Source organism: Notechis scutatus, chromosome 4 (genome assembly GCF_049901735.1).
Source record: "Notechis scutatus isolate UNSWTSFEM ecotype Mainland chromosome 4, rNotScu1.2, whole genome shotgun sequence".
Taxonomy (NCBI): domain Eukaryota; kingdom Metazoa; phylum Chordata; class Lepidosauria; order Squamata; family Elapidae; genus Notechis; species Notechis scutatus.
In genome coordinates, this window is record NC_142012.1 from 137,021,699 (window position 1) to 137,041,184 (window position 19,486).

The window sequence follows — 19,486 nt, forward strand, 5'->3', positions numbered from 1 at the left end:
AGACACACAGCGTGATGCCTGGAGATAATACTGGTTACTTGAGAATCCCTGCAGCTGGAGCAATAGGTAGCTAGAAGAAAGACTTTCTCTTAGGAGGCAGCAGCTGGAGTGCACAGCAGTACAGGTAGCCCTCAATTAAACCGTTTCATTCAGTGATCATTCAAAATTACAGTGGCACTGAAAAAAGTGACTTATAACCATTTTTCACACTTACAACTATTGCAACATCTCCATGGTCATGTGATCAATATTCTGATGCCTGGAAACTGACTCATATTTATCATAAGGTTATTTGATTGTGAGTCAGGGATTACCTGACTCGTATTTATGACAAGGTTATGTGGTTGTAAGTCAAGGATGACCCGTACAAAAGAAAAGAAAGCTAGGACACCTTGTTTTCCTTGCCAGCAGCGATATGATTGGCCACATTGCACCCTGGAGACAGCAGTTTTCAAAATAACATACTGGTTTCCTACCTCTTATCTCTGTGCGTATGAGCTTAAAAAATGAAGAATTACTTTTTTTCTTTAGAACAGGGGTGTACAAACTTGGCAACTGTAAAACTTATAGATTTCAACTCCCAGAATTCCCAAGCCAGCCAGCCATGGATCTTAAAGTTGCCAAGGATGGACATTCCTACTTTAGAATGTCTCTTTTCCTTAAACATAATGTTTAACCATTTCTTTGCCAACATATTTGGCAGGACATTTTAAAAAATGATTTATCCCAGCTGAGATTTAAAGTCAAGAGTTTTTTTCTCATGTTGTTTATAGGCTTGAAAATATTGATAAGTTCTTATAAAAATATGGCAAAAATAAATATTCACACTTACCTATGGAGGATCTATACTATAATTGCTACAAAAGATCCATCAACTGAATGTCCACGGAATGAAAAAAAGCAAATAAAATTTACATTAATTGTAATAGTAGCAGAAGTAGAGACAACAATAACCTTAGGCCTAGAGGAATATACTGCTGTCATGTTCTGCTATTATTTCTTTTTTCTTGTCTATGAATTGCCACAATTCTGAAAGTGTAGACTTGTTTATTACTTCAGGAAACAATGATAAAACTTTATGGTTTCTTTTAAATATTCAAAAATATGGAGTGAGAATGTACAATTTTCTGGTGCCATAAGCAATGAAGAAAACCTAATCAGTTCATTATCAATATAGCCCAGATCTTGCTGAAATGTTGTACAGAAAACTTCATAGAGAAATCTGTTGGATCAGAAGATGAAAGCCAAGACAAGAGAAAAGAAAAGAGACAATGATTCACTATCTGTAGTACTATACATAGTTCTACAGAATCTGTATTACAGAATCAATATGGGTTAAAAATGTGAAATAGTGATGCTACAAAAGAATAAGTCTCTCTGATAAAACCTAAGATGATAGAACAATAATTCACATAGAATTATATATCATAATCTATGACTTACAGTATTAAATAAAGCATTATGGCAACATAGCACATTTTCTTTTTTTTATTAAAACAAGTTTTATTAATTTTTAAAACACACAAATTATCATTATTCATTACATGTTTAAACCTTTTTTCATTGTCAATTTAACAAGTCAGATAAATTATAATTCTGTTTTAAACCATTTCCATACAACATACCAAAATCTCTTATTCAATTTCTCTTTACTTCTCTTTACTCTTATTCAATATCATTATTATTATTTCATCTGTTTCTTTCTGACTTAGTTACCATTATTCTCATTCTATATTTCTACAATTTTTAACTAATTCTCCCCCCCAAAAAGACATATACACACAACACACAAAACATAAAAAAATCTTTTGGAAAGTAACTTGGACCCAGGTGTCTCTCTCTTCATGGACTTCAATTATATTCATGCTCATCTTACATATCATTACTTATTTTATTTACCATTCTAAGCCTTCTATATTAACTTCCCCACATATTTCCCACTTCTTACTTCTATCTTAATTAATCATCTTAATTTGAATCATTATATTTATATCTTTTGTCCATTTTTTATCATCCCTTTGTCTCATTCCTTATAAAAAAAAGAAAATAAGTTTCTCCTGAAATCATTAATCAGAGTATGATGCCTTTCTATCTCCCCCTAAGTTAATCAAATTAATCTTTAAAATAATATCTAATACCCAATCCGATTTTGCTTGGTACATTCTATCTAACTAATACATCCAACATAATTAAGTACATAATTAGACAATAAATCCAAATATTAAAAAAAGATACTATAATAAAAATTTTATAATAACATCAATACCATAGTCTTATTAAACTCTTTAATTAAAACAATATTCTAAACCTCCCCTATTATTAAGTTTTAAAGCCAATCATTTTTAAACATTTTAACATTTTAATCTCTTATCAACTCTTAAATCATTACAATACTACCATCTCATCTTATGTACCTTGCAAAATCTTTTTTTTTAAAAAAATTATACTTTATCCATTATCCATAAAAATTTCTTTTTTCATTTAATTTCAAAACATTGTAGCTTTTCTCCACCTTTTCCTTTCTTTCTTCTCCCAACGAACCTTTCTACCCCCTTCTTCTAGCCTCTGCCTTACCAGCTTCCCTTCTCTGTCGTATTCCTTTTCCCTTTTGTTTACTATCATCATATTGGTTTTGCACCTCATTTTTCCCTTTCTTAAATGTTTTTTAGATCTTAAGTCCTTAAGTCCTTTAGTTTTCTTCTTTTCTCTTCTTTTCTTTTCTTTCTCTCTTCCTTCTTTCTGGATCAAATTCTGAGATTCATTAAAAATGGCTCCTTTCTTTCTTTCTTGTTCCTCTGCTGTCTTCATCTGTTGTAATGTTTGTTGATAATTAATAAGCGCCATTTCTAAGAAAAGGAAAGCTTCTTCCACACCATCTTTACCATTTTTTTTTGCTTGTTCATATTCTTTTCTTAGTTCCTCAACAGAAAGAGCCATTATAAATCTTTTCTTTTCTTTTCCCCTTCTTTCTTCTTACAACAACCAGAATATTCAAAAGAAAAAAAAAAAATAAAACAGTCCCAAAGTTATCAGTCAGTCCAAACCAAGGCAGAGTTCTCACTTTCTCCTTCTGGGGTAATATCAATCCAAGAGAAAGAAAGTCCAAATCTGTTTAAAATCTTATTGCAATATATTCTAGTCTTCAAATCCTTAAGGCATCTGCTCCAACAAAGTCTTAGCATACAAATGTTTTCTTTTTAATCCTCTCTCTTCCCACTCATCGCTTAAAACCAATTTTCACCTAAAAGAAATAGGTTTCTTAATATCCAGTTATTTATTCCGTAGGAAAAGAGGGAAAGCTATCCTTTCAGCACCTTCAAACAGCCACTTTTTCCTCTTCTGGCAGGTATTATTCAGAAAGTCATACTTTTCAGGAATATTATTAAATATGTCTTAGAGTCCTAGGAGCCAAGAAAACTTTCTCCTCTCAATCACTTTCTCCACTTCCTCCTGCGCATTCTTACCCGGCTGCCAGCTTCTTTGTGGCGGCCATTACAGACCCGCCGCTGCACCGTCCTGGGAAAGGGAGTTCTGCCGGCCAGGGAGGGAGTCTGCAACACCCCCAACCCCTTCTCCGGATCCCCCTACCTTCAGCTGCCCCTGCAGGGCAGCCTAGCTCCGTACCCATCTGGGTCGGAGCCCCAAAACGGCTAGCGCGGCAGGATCGCGCAGCTCGCAAATCCCTGCCGCTCGCGAAGCCGACAAACCGGAAGCCCCAACATAGCACATTTTCTTGACAAAGCTTGTTAGTGGGTACTCTGGACTACCTTTAAAAAGCTAATGCATTTGGTTATATCTGTATTTGATATTCCCATCATATTATCACATCTTATTGTCTTTGTTTTAGATTGGATTCTTATATTTTTGCTGATCTCTGTAAATATAGATTTCCATTTCACAACATACAATAAAACACATTTTCAAAATGCAAGGCATCCATATAACATGATGAATCACAAAAAAGAAAGTTATTTTAGAACTCGGCAATATGTATAAAACCCAGCCGTTAAGCAAGATTATCATTTTAGGCATAGTTCAGGCATAAATTTGTGATGGAGTTCCTTCAAATTCTCTTAATATAATAATTATATACTCTTAAAATTTATAATCTGCCCAATCTTTTTGCAGAATCTCAATGTAATTTTAACTAAGATTCTAAGATGTTAGATGATTTTTATTTCAGTATTTTGGATAGCCACGAGAGGGAGCAATTGGTCTTTTTTCTTTTAATACTATCTACTTTCTCCCCCTAAAGACAACAGCTTGTATACTAACAATTTAGTTTTTAACCTAGCATTTTTAAATCTGCTTTCAACCACAGCAGCAAGAATTTAACTGCCTTATAGTTTTCTATTCAACTGATCAGAATTAGATAAGTTTCCTCATAAAAGTGTCAACACAGATTTCTTTTCCTCTGCTTTCCTTCTCATTTTAAAATAGAATAAACTGGTTCTTCTTTTATGTAACATCTAGGAGTTGTGTGACTAATATTGGCACATAGAGAATACTGTCTGCCATGCAGACAAAGATGTATTTGTTGGGTGTTCCAGGAGATCCCTCTTAACAATTAGCTGGTCTAATAAAGCATATTTCTACAACTCATAAAAATACATCACCAATATTTTGATCGACAGCATGAACAGCTGGTCTGTTCTTAGAGTTTTTCCTATCCCATTTCCCCCATATATGTTGAAGACATTAAATTTTGACAAATGGACTACTTGATTGAATGTTGCCATCTTTAAATAGACATGATTTAAAAAAGAATTAAGTAGAGTTTCATACACAAGAAATCTGAGCTACTTTTGGTTGTTGAAATAATAATATACACTTCTGCCATGTATCTTTGGTTTGCAAGTTCTTTGAATTCTAATATTATATATGCAATTGTCCATCATATGAAAACCTGATAATCTGGAAATATAGATTATTAAGATAACTGAGACTAATTTCAAGCTGGCATGAACAAGAATTTCATGGCAGAAAAGACAGGCCACAGATCTTCCTGAAAATTAAAACAATTAATCATTGGAACAACTTGCCTCCAGAAATTGTAAATGCTCCAACACTGGAAGTTTTTAAGAAGAGATTGGATAACATTTACCTGAAATGGTATAGGGTTTCCTGCCTAAGCAGGGGGTTGGACTAGAAGACCTCCAAGGTCCCTTCCAACTCTGTTATTCTAAATATTCAGGTCAATCTATGGCATTGTGGAAATGTTATAAGAATTCCCATAGAAGTCTCTGAAACTATTTATGATCAGCCAGTCAGATAGAAGCTGGAAATAACAGAAAGTAGAATGCAAATGTTTTGAAAATTGCTATATTTAGCTTAACTTTGAGGGCTCTTGAAGGACAGAAGGAAGATAAGTGTATAGTAGACAGTGCAACATTACGAGAAAACAAGAATTCAGCACATTCCTAAGACTGCAGAGAGAAAAGGTGTGTGTGTGTGGGTGTGTGAATAAGAATGCATAGAAATAGCTATTAAATTACTTGCAGTATCCAGTGGTTTCTTATCTTCTACACCTGCACTTCGAACTATTCAATCTCAGCAAGATACAATATATAAAGATTTAAATCAATTTTATATAGTTGTTTTTATCAGCCAACAAATTAGTGACACAACAACACATTCTAAGACTGAGCCACTGAATGGAAGGGAACTTATGCCCTGTGGTAGAAGTGAGCTCGCGTCAATTCATTTTCAACAATATTTGTCGTATAATTTGTCTGCATGTAGATGTGGCATACATGATCATGAACCTTTTTAGGAGGGTTCCTATAAGGTAAATGTAGCCTATTTATTCACAGCTTTGTTGCTTATAAGCCATTTTTCATATTTTTAGATGGATACATGGAGACTAGAAAGGACAGCAATATTGACTATTTTTACCCATTCCCTCCATTTAATGAAAGGCATTTTTAGAAAATCATCCTGTTATGCCTTTGGCAATGACAGAAATCCATCAGTTTTTTTTATTAGAAAAACTATTCATTGGAATCCATTATTTGACTCATTTTCTTTTATATTACAATTAATTGAATATTCTATGACAATTTGCAGCAAGAAATCACAGATAACTTTTTATCATAAGTAGCAACTCTTCAGGGTATGAAACAAGTTAATGTTTAATCCCTAATTTGGCCTTTCAGCAACATTTATTCAATTTCTTCAATCTTTTTCTTCTTCATGGTTTATAGTGCAGTTCTAGATAACCTTAAATACAGTTGCGTAACGAGTGCAATCTTAAGATAATTCCAATCACACTTTCTTAGACTTTTTTTCTATTCATAAATGTTTATATAAATATACGCTTTGCTTACAAGCTAATGTGCATATACACACACATATAATCTTAAAACAATATATAACAATTAAAGGTGCAATTATAGGAATATCTTCTTAGAATAAGACCTATTGAATCAATACAACTTAATAAATGTGTAAAGAATTGCAGTGCAACTTATTAAGAGAATTGTTGTTGACCATGTAGATATATTGTTTCATTGATTAATTTGAGATCAGATTTAACTTCCTGGATAAGTGAAATTTTTCATTTGTGGAATCATTTTTCCCAAAAAGCCAAAATATGCTGATTAAAGTGCATTACTCATGTTTAATTTGATGAAGCTATGCTTTAAGGCTTCTTTTTTTGCACAGTTTAAAGTATTGTCATTTACAAAAAGACTGGAAATTAGGTTGCTGACATTTTGAAGTTGTTGTTTTTTAGCAAGGTAAAAAATAAATGACTTCCCACCATATTGTTGAATTGCTTTCAAACAAATTCCTTTTTTCCACCTGTTTGAAATGTTGTGCCTTTGTTTCTTTTTTAGTGTACCTTTATGTTTAACTCAGGGCAATAATTTTGTAGAATATTATTCATACATTGAAGAACACAAGAATAAAAACTGATATAAAGCTGAAGCTTGTTAAAAAAAATGAGATCATGTGTCCTGTCCCTTGTCTTGTTGAGAAAAATAAAGAGCCAATTGAGAATATGATATAAATAGAACATCATTTGTTTCATCTCAGATACATTTCCATTTTGTTAAGAAATACCACATTTTTATCATTTTGATATGGAAATGCAGTGGATTTTCTGTATTTATCTGTGTGAGAGAGAGGGAGACACTACACATCGCACTGTGAAAAGATTCTGTTTTTATCACCATCACTTTGTTACATCACAGACTGATCTAGCCTTGTTGCCATGGTGATCATGATTTCATCAGATTCCCTCAAATGTTTATATAGCCTTATACAGTATATTGCACTTACAGCACCTGTATAGTACTTTGTCTGTATACTGTATGCCCATAATTATGTATATTATTCACCCATGTATGTATGTATAGTTTGTTTATATATCTGTATATGTACATGTGTCTCTTCATAGTCTATCATTGAAATGTTTGAATTCTTCATATACATTATATGTAGTATGCAAGTTATAATCAAGTATGGATGGCAGCACTCACTTTTGATAATTTATAATTTTCAGTTTGTCTTGTTGAACAATGAAAATAAAACTTTATGTATTTTAAATGAGAATTTTAAAATATGATTACTTTTCTTTTTTTTAACCTCTACATTAACCCTTTAAATCCAGGAGTGGCTTATACAATTTCAGTTAAGCTCCCTACAGAATGGTGTTTCATATATATTCTCAGATGACCTGAAGAAAAAAACCTACATTTAAAACAAATATTAAGACCAGCAAGACCAAAGTAGTACTGATGAGATTTCCAGATAAAGAAAGCAAATATGTCATCAAGAGAAAATCAGTACAGAAACAACAAACTAAGGATTTCACTTGGCACCCTCTTGAGAGAATGTATATATTCATGACTTTACATTATTTCTATGATATCCCATTACTAAACAAAAGATAACAGAACAGAAAAATAATAAAGCAATTCACACATTAATAAAATAAAAATTTATAACTTGACACAATGCATAATATACCCTAATATGTATCATTTATTCTGCTATTATACAAATACTTGTGTGTAGACAAAGACTGGCTACTTATGTTATTAATACTGCTTATAGCTTACATGCAAGGCTTTGTTCTTAATCATTTTTTTCCTTTAGCCATAGAGTTATCACATAGAAAGACTAACTTACTAACTTCCCCATTCCTGGGTTTTAGTTGGTAGATAAAAAAGAGGAGGAAATTGCTACCAAGAATTGGGTTAATATGGGAAAATTATTAGTAGTTGCCAGGTGTTTGAGGCATTGATCCTGATCATGCTCACCTGAGATTGCCTTCTTCCAAGGTTCTCAGCCTGTCCAACCAGTTGGAGCAGAATGGGCATGCTGCGGATCCCACCAGCCAAAGAGCTGGCAAAGACTAGAAGACAGGATTTTCCACAGTGGGTCCTGCTCTATGGAACATCCTCCCTTTGGAGATTAGAATGGCCCTGTTAGCTTTCTGTAAGGCCTTAAAAACCTGGTTGTGTTCTGAACTCGAGGCACTGAATGTGATCATTCACATTTCCTAGTATTTCTAACTAGCCAAGTGTCTAAATGTATATTTATTTTAGATACTTGAATTGTTTTAAAATGTTTTTAGTATTTTGACTGTAATTTATTTTTGAATTGTAAGCCATGCAGAGTCATTGAGAGGGGTAGTTACAGAAATTGAATAAGTAAGTAAATAAGTAAGTTTAAAGTAAAAAAAAAATGATACACTAGACAAACCATGACCTGTTGGGTCATTGGTTCAGAGGTATTTCCTTATCAGATTCCTCAATGTCTTCAACAATGGCAGAGCTGCTAATGTACCACCTTCAGGTTCTTTAAAATATAGGTAAATATTCAAAGATGTATCTCTCTTGAAAATAGCCTTTTTTTCAACTGTATGGCAGAGTGAAACATCAGGAACTAACCACAGAAAAAGTTTGGTGACATTTTGTGTTATGTAATAACATATTTTATGACATTTGCATTATGTGATAAAATGTTTTATGATAATTTTATGTCATAAGATGTTTTCTAATGTTTTCCAAATTTTATGGGAATCATGATCACAGGATTTTGGATGTATTTTGTAAGTTAGCCTGTCTGAGGTATCTTGGTTCAAGAATAGTTGCTTTATGGTACACTGTTTCTCCTGGTTAAAGGTTACACACAAATAGGTTTTTTTTTTAGTAGCATATAGTTTATGGAATTATCATTTAAAACAGGGGTCTCCAACCTTGGCAACTTTGCTGGCTGAGGAATTCTGGGAGTTAAAGTCCAGAAGTCTTAAAGTTGCCAATGTTGGAGACTCCTGGTTTAAAAGACAGACAATTCAATCAGTTCTGCATATTGTTACAGCTAGGCATTCTTATATTTTAAATAAAGTCATGAAAAACTTCTTGCCTGATCATTGTTTAACTTGAAGCTAGTTTCAGCTTTATTGGGCTGACACTGGATCACACATTTTTACCCATGGTTGACTAACCCATTGCATGCTGTTACTTTTTCTAAGAGCTAGGCAAAATAAAGAATGCCATAACATGAGACAAGTAGAATATTAAGGAAACATAATCACAGGAATATCACTGATATCCTCCACAGATGGCCATTGTAATTCTTCTGTAATGGTTCAAGATGAAAAAATAAAAAGAAACATAGCTGTATAGACAACCCAAAAACTCAGAAATTGATAGGCAAGTTTAAAAAATCCAAATGAAAACAACAATAAAACAAATATCATTACCAAACTAATTTTGAATTTTGGAACATTTGTCACTGTTTAGCACTTTGGGTAGACTATATCAAAATTAAATAAAAATGTATCTAGTATGATGGAATTTGTCACAGTTCCCAGGACATCTCTTTTCACAGTAACTCACCAAGTAAATATTATTTGGAAAAATAGCTGTTGCCCTCCAGCTCCTAATATGTTTCCATAGTAATATACAATATATTTTGTCTCTATAGTTTTATTGCAACATCTCATTCCTCCAACTGGACACTTGCCACCAAAAGGCTCTAGATAAAAGCTTGGCCAGTCTCCGTGTTCTACTTATTGGACCTCCAGATAATCAATAACATCACACTTCACAGTGGGCACATTAGTGCTCTGAATCCTCCCAGTCTTTATTAGGAACTATCTGTACTAACATAAAACATACTTATTTTGTAAAGATAATATTTTCCACTAATTTAATGTTAATTATATTATTTATCCTTGAGGATTTTTTCCAGGTAGATTGTGCCTGGACAATAAATCATTGCAATCTCATGTATTTTCTTGCTGGAAGGAGGCCAAATCTTCACAAAAAGAGGTGGCGAGATAGGTGGTATGAGAGAAAAGGATTATCCATCCATCCATCCATCTATCCACCCAAAGGCACACACACAATATAACAACACAGACCTATACATACATACAATATAACATCAAGATCGAATCTGGACCTGGGACCAATGATTTACGCTTCCAATCTTTCAGACTCTTGTTGGAGCCCATGGAAATTTGGAAGAGTAAATCTCTGATCCCAGTGACTGATCCAGATTTGATCTTGCATCATTATCCTGAGACACATATATTTGCCTTCATTTGTAATATAACAACAGCACAAGATTTTCCACCTCTGGGTTAATCATGTTGATGACTTGCTTCAGAAAACTAGATGTGGTCTCTAGATTATTTAATTCTTTAGTTTTTAGAATAGCACAGAGGAATGGATTTGGGAAACCATGAACAATACTAATTGTGAAAAACATATTCACTACACCTATTGTGGAATTCAAACATGGGAAACATAACCCAAATCCCTATCAGTTCAATGAGATTCATTCCAGGGATGAATAAACAGTTTGATAATTCTTGAATGCTGAAGCATACTCATGATACAAAATTCTACATTGGAAAGTGCTTGAACATCATTCTACAATTAAAAATATTTTTCAGGAAGTTTGGAAATGAAATGTATAGAATCAGTGTATATCTCATATACAGTATATTATAAACTGAATCTTTATGGAGATTCTCCATCATGCAGGACATGGTTGTCCCAAAGATGCTTTTTCCAAAAGGCAATTGAACTTTCTTGTCGTCCCCCACCCACCCCGTGAGGATATAATAATTTATTTTTAAACAAGCACAATGGTATCTAATAAGATTGAAGTATTAACTTTTGTTGAATAAACTATAATCTAGTATTTATTTACATTTTTAATATTAAAACTGTTTTCAATTTTACACACATTCCTTATTCCATTCAGTCTTTAAAAATTTCAGTCGTAAATTGATTTATTGATAACAGGTGTTTATAAAATGATTTTTAGTAGGGAGGGTCTAATAGGATTTAATTACTGCTTCTTATAATGCAGGTGCATCTATCTTGAATTAATATAAAAGGACTAATTTTGTAATCAATTAATTAGCATTTTGCTTCAAAATATAATTTTCCAGCATTAGTGATTAACTGATGTTTTAAGGGGTTGATTAATAAATGGCATGACAAGTTCTTTGGGTTGTTGTGAACTGTCACAAAGAAGAGGGAGCCAAACTATTCTCCAAAGCACATGAAGACAGGACAACAAGCAATGAAGGGAAACCAATCAAGGAGAGAACCAACCTAGAACTAAGGGGAAAAATTGACAGAACAATTAATCAGTGGAATGACTTGCCTCTAGAACTTGTGGGTGCTCCAGTACTGAAAGTTTTGTCTGAAATATTATAGGGTTTCCTGACTGAGCAGGGAGTTGAATCTGAAGATCTCCAGGGTCCCTTCCAACTCTGTTATTCTGTTCTGTAATTGTTGAACTTATAAAAATACAGTGGAGACATCCACGTTGTTGCTATTTACCAAAAATGTAAGTATGCTATGATTGTAAGAAGGTAGAAATTTGCTTCATAATTTCACATGTCTGTTGTCTTCTAAATTCTGAAGATAATTCAAAGAATTATTAAGCATTGATATAAATGCTAAAGATTATCCCAACACAGAAGCAGAAACTTATATTATGCAATGCTTATCTAATGAGGGAAATAGGCAAATGCATTCACCCTTTGTGACAAGTGTATTTAAAGGACTTCGGGACACTGTTGATTTTCCAGTGGGGTTAAAAGCAGTTTACCACAGCTTTAATTACAGTTCTCACAAGCAGCTGGTGTAGTATACTGCCTGGATTTGAATACTGTACATCATCAGCCTCCTTGCTGTCTACAAATCTTTACTCCCGTCAGCTAAAAAAGCTGAACAGGAACTACTAGGAATGGTAAAAAGAAACACATTATGATGTGAACTAGTCCTGTTCTTATCTTCAAGCCATAGATAAGATAGATGACTCTCTAGCCCCCAAGCTGGACAAGGCTGTGAGGTCTCTCCCTACAATGGCCCACTGTAGATTCTCTCCTGATCTAACAGCATAAGATAACATAAAACAGCAAGGGTCTTGTAAAATACAGCAGCTCAAATTCTTTGAAAGTTTCTCTGTGTAGCAATATTGGAGAAGAAGTTGCTTAGTAGTCTCAGCTTGCCCAGTCCTGCATAGAAATGGATATTCCACATGTGGGATCTTTGTATGAATGGGGAAAACATAGAGGTACTTCAGAGAAATGCTCTTGTGCACTTCTTTGAATTGCATGAGAATATTGCCAGCACTTATGCACGTCTCCAGTTGTCATGGAATCATCAAAAGTATGTAGGTAGACTGCTACCCAATGTGCAACATCCACTGCTATAAGGAAATGCAAGGGATCTATATCTATATCATCTATATCTATCCATCATGTGCACTGTGCGCACATGTAAAAAAACCTTAAGCCACTTTTTTCCTGCTTTTTCAACCTTAGCTGTGCTGTGTAAAGCAGCTGAGGTTGAAAAAGCAGGAAATAAAGGTCAGGTAAGAGCCTGGGCAGGTGGGTGGGCCAAACAACAGCAAACACAGAACCAGTTCGGTGTCTGCTGCTCTTCAGAGCTACCGGTTCTATAGAGCTGGGCAGAACTGGTAGCATCCCACCCCTGTATCTATCAGAAGTATTGGCTAGCTAACGAAGACCTAAACATCTTCTTTTCAACAAATGATTGGCAAACATAAGAGTTCATGGAGCCAAGTCCCACAGAAAAATAAGATAAATTTAGCTAATGATTAATTGTAACTATTCATTTTCTAGCTTTTATTTCCATCATTTCTGACTCAAGGTCATGCTTGGGACATAATGCAGGGATCTGGACCACTAAATTTAAAAACTTATTCTGGGCACATTCTTATGGTTGGAAGTCAGAGAAAGCATTTAATTTATTTATTTACTGGGCTTCTATGTTATTTTAGTTGGCATCAACTCTAAGCAAAGAAGTTCAAAAAATTGTAACACTTTACTGTCAATTGCTCAGATTTTTGCAACTCACTTGTGGTAGCTGCACTAAACTCCACATTTTCTTTGTATTGGTATTTGTTTGTTTACTTCATACAATCCAGAAGTGTTTCCATATTTTTAAGTTGTGTTGTATTTGCATATTTATCTACAAACTTGTGAAGTTAGCCTATTTTATGAAGTATCTTCAATTCTTTTAGTGCTGAAGACAACAAAGAAGAATCATATCTTGAAATGTAGATAATATGAAGTAACGTTTCATTGAAATGAACTAGCAATAAACGCATGATTCTGGGCATATAATTAAATCAGCTAATCAGTGAACCTGATTGATTAATTATACATTAAAAGATTGAAATTACATGTTGAGGTATAGCTGCCTACAAGCATTTGCAGCATTCGTGTGGACAATACTTATAAGTAGATAGGATTTCACTATAAGCAAAGAAATATTTGTGTTAATACTTAATTTCTTGTTTGAATTATGGTGTCTGAAATTTAAAACCTTGGGTAGGTTATTCTTTTACTTTATTTGAGAACTCAAGCAAGAATCACCTGAAGCCAGAGCTTTCTGAGTGAAGACACCGAAATGTTTTGCTCATAATGGGAAAAAATGGGAAATCAAGGAATCAACACTGGGAATGAAGTTCCAGAAAATAATTTAACCTTATTGCATAATTGTCTTTCTGTGATATAGACTTTTTGCAGAACAAAACCTTGATAAAATAAGATGAAGATGAAAATATGGTTGGGAGAGAAAAGGAACAGGGTAACATCTTAAGAATCCTAAAAGAAATTCCAGTCACTATGGAGTTCAGGTTATAAACATTAATACCCCCAATACAGGAAAAAACAGTAAAATAAATATGTGTTAAACTGAGAACTTTCATTGCAGCACATGCAGCTATAGGTAAGTCATACCTTACTAGTTTTTCCCCAGATAAATAGCAATGATTTATATATATAGTGTCAACCAGTGGTGGAATTCAATTTTTTTTTTTTTACTACCGGTTCTCTGGGCATGGCTTGGTGGGTGTGGCAGGGGAAGGATACTGTAAAATCTCCAGTCATCAGAGGTGGTATTTGCTGGTTCTCTGGACTACTCAAAATTTCCACTACTGGTTCTCCAGAACTGGTTAGAACCTGCTGAATACCACCTCTGGTGTCAACTAATAAAATGATTGCTGGAATCCTGACATAGAGCATGAATCGGAGGGGGGTATTTAATATATTTTCATTCTGAAGATTCTATGTGCTTATTTTTAAAAAACAAATAATTCTTATTGTTAGTTAGATGCAAACCTACCAACTTTAAGCCAATTAGCACAACATATGATAATTTACACTGCAGCTGGGCATTGTTTGAAGGAAAGTTTCAGTAACTTTCCATTAAATAGATTTGATATCTGAAATGTTCAGATAAGTTGCTTGGTTGTTCAAATATCAAAAATTAATCTGACATAACTGACAAATGAATTAGATAGCTGTGCCACTAGAAGTTAACACTGAATTTTGTAAATTGATTTTTTTTATTTATAAATGCATCATATTCTATCTATGGCAGATATTTTGTCTAAACTTATTTAGGACATATTATAGTTTAGTAACAGGCATTTTCTTTGAAGTACAAGATTTTTCAAATAGGCATTCTGTCTCCTATAGTCTTATTTTAGTTCAGATTTTTTTTTTTTATAATGAATTAAATTCTTGTCTACACTACACTGCAACCTAGATTCAATTTTAACCCTATCTCCCATTACTGCAATCAATAGATTCATGGAACTTGAAGCCAGAAGGATTCAGTTTGGGGAAGGGTAATCTAGAATAATGCACATTTACAAAGACTACAAAATTATAGTTACCCATTTATACATCTGAAGCTATTCTTCTATATGTTGTCCTTCATTTCATTTTATTTCACTGTTTTAAAGATCCCCTCAAGTAACTGTTTCCTGATTTTTCTCAAGAAGCCAGTACCATTCATCAACCATGTTTAAATCTTCTGCCTTTTTTAAATAGGTGACATGCATGCAGTGGTTGCATGGAGACCATACAATGCTGGAAATGATTGAGAAAAAACGATGCCTGTGCAAAGAAATCAAGGCAAGACAGAAATCAGAGAAAGGACTTTGCAAACAAGACAGCATGCCTATCTTGCCAAGTTGGAAAAAAAGCACAGGAACCAAGAAATACAGTCCTCCTCCATATTCCAAGCAACAAACTGTTTTCTGGGATACTGCAATATGATACGTCCATGGGGATTATCTTCCACACATTCCTGAAGACTGCACTGTCAGACTACCTTTCTAGAAAGGTAGTTGCTAGAATCTAATTTCTGGTGAAGAACTACCTAGGGAGAAAGCTTACTAAAATGGTACCCTCCTGTCCATCAGACCCGAGTTTATGTCTCCCACAGAATATGAAGGCATGCACCTTTTCTGAGGATTCTTTTGGACCAAGAAAAAGAGTAAGATGTAAATATTTTACAAATCTCTTTAAAAGAAAACCCAAGTTAATACACTTTTTTCAAATATAATGCAAATATGTATGAAATGTTTTAATTGTGTACTCTTTTAACTTTTTTCTGTGTTACGTATATGTTTTTATTTTCGCATCTGCCCAATTTAATATCTTTACAAAAGCATGTGGATGTACATTTTTGGTTCAACAGTAAAATATTCAACTCAATCTGGTGCTAGGGCTGAAGTCATTAAATAAAGATTCACGTGGATTTGTTAGGTGCATTTTCTATAAAAAGTCCTAGAATCTAAGTGCAAATAATGCAGGTAAAACAGTATTTGCTTGGATGCTCAATGTGATTATTCTGCACATTTTTTTAAAAGAGTGTGTTCGTTAGTATACAAAACATCAATTACAGATTTCCTAAATATTAATTTATTTAGAAAGATGGGCAAAATCACTTGCACCAGCCTCCCTCATATGGCTGGAGAGTTGATCGAGAGGTATTTGATGGATATCCTCCAAAAACCTTTGAAAACAGGTGCTGCTTAAGGAACATTCCCACTAAACACTGTTCAACTGCATAGATTAGCAAACTGATTTTAATTGTTGATTCAGTCCACATTTGTCAGTTTGGTCCAATTTTAGTGTTTCAAATCATTTCCAAAAATAAAATCAATTTTAAATTTATTTGAACGGATAATTTAAAATGCATCTAGATCAAATCTCTAAATCAAATATTTGCACAATCCTTGGACTCACTTTCCTTAAAGAGAACTAGTGGTAGGGAGAAGATAACTGGAAGTGAGTCACCTCGCCCTTCCCATACAGATTATCAGTTAGCAGGCAACTCTGCTTGCTAGTTTAGCTTTGCAGTGTATAAAATATGCAAGAATGCTGCATATTGACCAATGGATTTGGATGTGAGACTCTTGAAAGCATTGATCGTTACTTACATTGATCATTACTTAGAATAAAGATAAATGCAAGGGGCATCTGCACATAGAAATAGGCTTCTTGACATGGATTACATTACTGGATCAGGGTAAATATCTTTAGCAATGCCAATAAATTAGGGTGATTAAACATGTATATGTCTTGTACATGTACTACCTTTATGGAGAACTTTTCTTCTTCTATTGAAATGATTTGCGGAGACCAGGGTTCACTGTGACTAAATATTGTACATCACATGAGTTATTTGTTTTCTGCCATTTTTAGACTTTTAAAATGATTCATTTGTTTTGTGTTGTTGAAGATAAAAGTAACACAAATCTGTTCACAATGTTCATGTTCCTTTTGTAAGATACTACATTTCATGTCTAGGTAGAATAAGTTAGTGTAAAGTCTCACTAAAGTCAATATGAAAGGTTGACTTCATCTTGGGATATCTGACCCTTGGGTTGGATCTGTAGAGCACATTTCTCTCAAGTCGCACAATGTCATATTCCTGGTTGATCCTGTAATTGGGTCATAGTCCTCTGTGACATCACACCCATCTTACTAGACTATAATGTCATGACCAAAGAATTATGGCCTCTTGGTTTTAACAGGAGAAAGAGATGGTTTATATTCTGGATAAGAGGGTGAGATTTGTGCATTAAAGTATCTTCCAGAAGGCACTGTGTAGGATAAGATTTAAAAAGAATCCATATTGCTGTAGAGTTGATGTGATCACATATATTTTATATATTTAAATTTTTATCTATGCTTCTAAACGTTTGGCAGCATGAAAAGGGTCCTCTTTTAAGAATCATTTTAAAAATATTATATTCTCTGAAAAGAAAAAAAGTGTCATTGGAATTTATTATCATATTGGCTTTTTAGTTTAAAATGATATTGACAGCATGCCACAAGAGCAACTGCTGAACAATAAGACCAAAAAGAAAAAAAAATCATAAAATTTTACTAGGTTATTTTGTACTATATTGCTGAAATCAATGATTACTTTATCAATAGTAGTTTCTTTCCAGATTGAAATAAAAATAAAGTTTTTAAATATTTTATAACTAATGAATATTTTAATGTCCAAATTGATGCTTTCTGTATCAGATATTAAAAAGTGAAGGGTTTATAAGTGTGTATAGTAGGTTGTTTAAGCAAGATTATTTATGTTTTATCAATATCATTAACACAGGGACAGATGTTTAAATTCATATTGTCACATTGTGCATATGCAACAACTGAATTGGGTATGTGGTTCACCTGCTCATGTGCACTCATGACCCATGTCAGAAAACTGTTTCAAACATATAGAAGGAATTTTTCATTTCCAAAAAAGAAAATGTTACTTAATATTTTTTTTTAAATGCTCTTATTTTCTTAAGAAAGAAAATGTTGAAATAGCTGTTTGGAAAACCTGCAAAATGTATCCATTCTTCTGAAGCACACAAAATTTTGTTATCTGGAATGTCTTTAAAGAATTGTCTGAGGACTTGTTCCCCAAAGGTATAATACACAATACACAACATGTGGACCTGAAGAAGCTGCTGAATCCCAACAATCCCAACAGGTCTGCTAACATGCCTGATACTGAGGACTGCTGGGAGCTATACGAAGGCCATACATTATGTACCTACTGGATCTCCTAAGAAGTCTGGCCTGGTTCTAGATTTGCAATTAATCAGAAATCCATTGAGCACAGAGCAACTTGATGTAAGTTGAGCATTATGTCTCCCTAGTTTGTTCTGACTTGGAGTTGAGCCTGAGAGAAAAAGTTTCAATTCTTTCCTTCTTCCCAGCTAAGTTCTTGGCTCCTTTTTACATGTTTCCTGCTTGTCCACAGCCCTTCTTTATATACCATTTTGCTCACTGATCCAGAGAAGAAAAAATAAGTTTATATGTTCTCAACTATTACCACATATGTTGTTCCCAGCTTGTTGCAGAGGAACTTGTCAAAAACCCACTCCATCCTTTTGTTAATCTTACAGTATTATCAACCCATCCGCTTCACCCATGAAGCCTCCAAGGACAACATGGAGAATGACTCTCTGAGAGTCTCTTTCCACTTCCTAGTTCACAACACATGAATACTGAATGCATATCAATGATATAACACAATCAGGCAAAAAGAGTATTGGAAAATGAATTGATTGGCAGAGCATTTATCAGGAATGCTAAAAATGACTTGGTTGCAGATGTTCCAGCAGCTGTTTTTTTGCCATAAGAACTACTCCATCAATCAAACAAAAATGGAAGAACTGACATTGTGATTTTGGTTTATATGATCAAGACATGCATATAATTAAGCAATGATCACAGGTTTCATAGATTTGGCTTTGTGCCATTTCTTCACATATTTCTCCAATTTGTCCTTTGCATAATAGAGTAAACCTGTTCGGTTTCATGTTCTGATTTAACATTTTTCATATCATATTTTATGCCACACCAACTCTATTCTATTTTTAAGTCTGACCCTTATATGTCACACTAATAATTCAGTGTTGGTTCTCATGCACTGTTCTTGAAGTGCACTTAAAAGTGCCCGGACTGACTAGAGAGTGTACTTCATTCTGTACACTATTTTATTCCAGAGTTATTCATTGAATAATATCCATGTGTGTTGAGTTTCAATTTATGGTGCTTGAAGTAGGTGGGGATGATAAACAACAATAAAAAATCTCCCTTGCCTTATTCTGTTGAGACAATTGAAAACTTCATGTGATTTTTCATTTTCTTTTACATTGTCATTGCAGTTGCCTA

The 19,486-nt window shown here is 33.7% G+C and overlaps 1 protein-coding gene across 3 annotated transcripts in view; it reads left to right on the forward strand.

Annotated features, from left to right (window-relative positions):
• The window catches only part of NYAP2 (neuronal tyrosine-phosphorylated phosphoinositide-3-kinase adaptor 2), a 138,104-nt gene extending 120,018 nt beyond the window's left edge, over positions 1–18,086 (forward strand). For all 3 annotated transcript variants that reach the window (XM_026668020.2, XM_087965042.1, XM_087965043.1), the window contains one exon: positions 15,344–18,086. In XM_026668020.2, the coding sequence (XP_026523805.1) occupies positions 15,344–15,571 (228 nt within the window). In that variant the 3' untranslated portion in view covers positions 15,572–18,086. The remainder of the gene's footprint in view (positions 1–15,343) is intronic.
• The last annotated feature ends 1,400 nt before the right edge of the window (positions 18,087–19,486 follow it).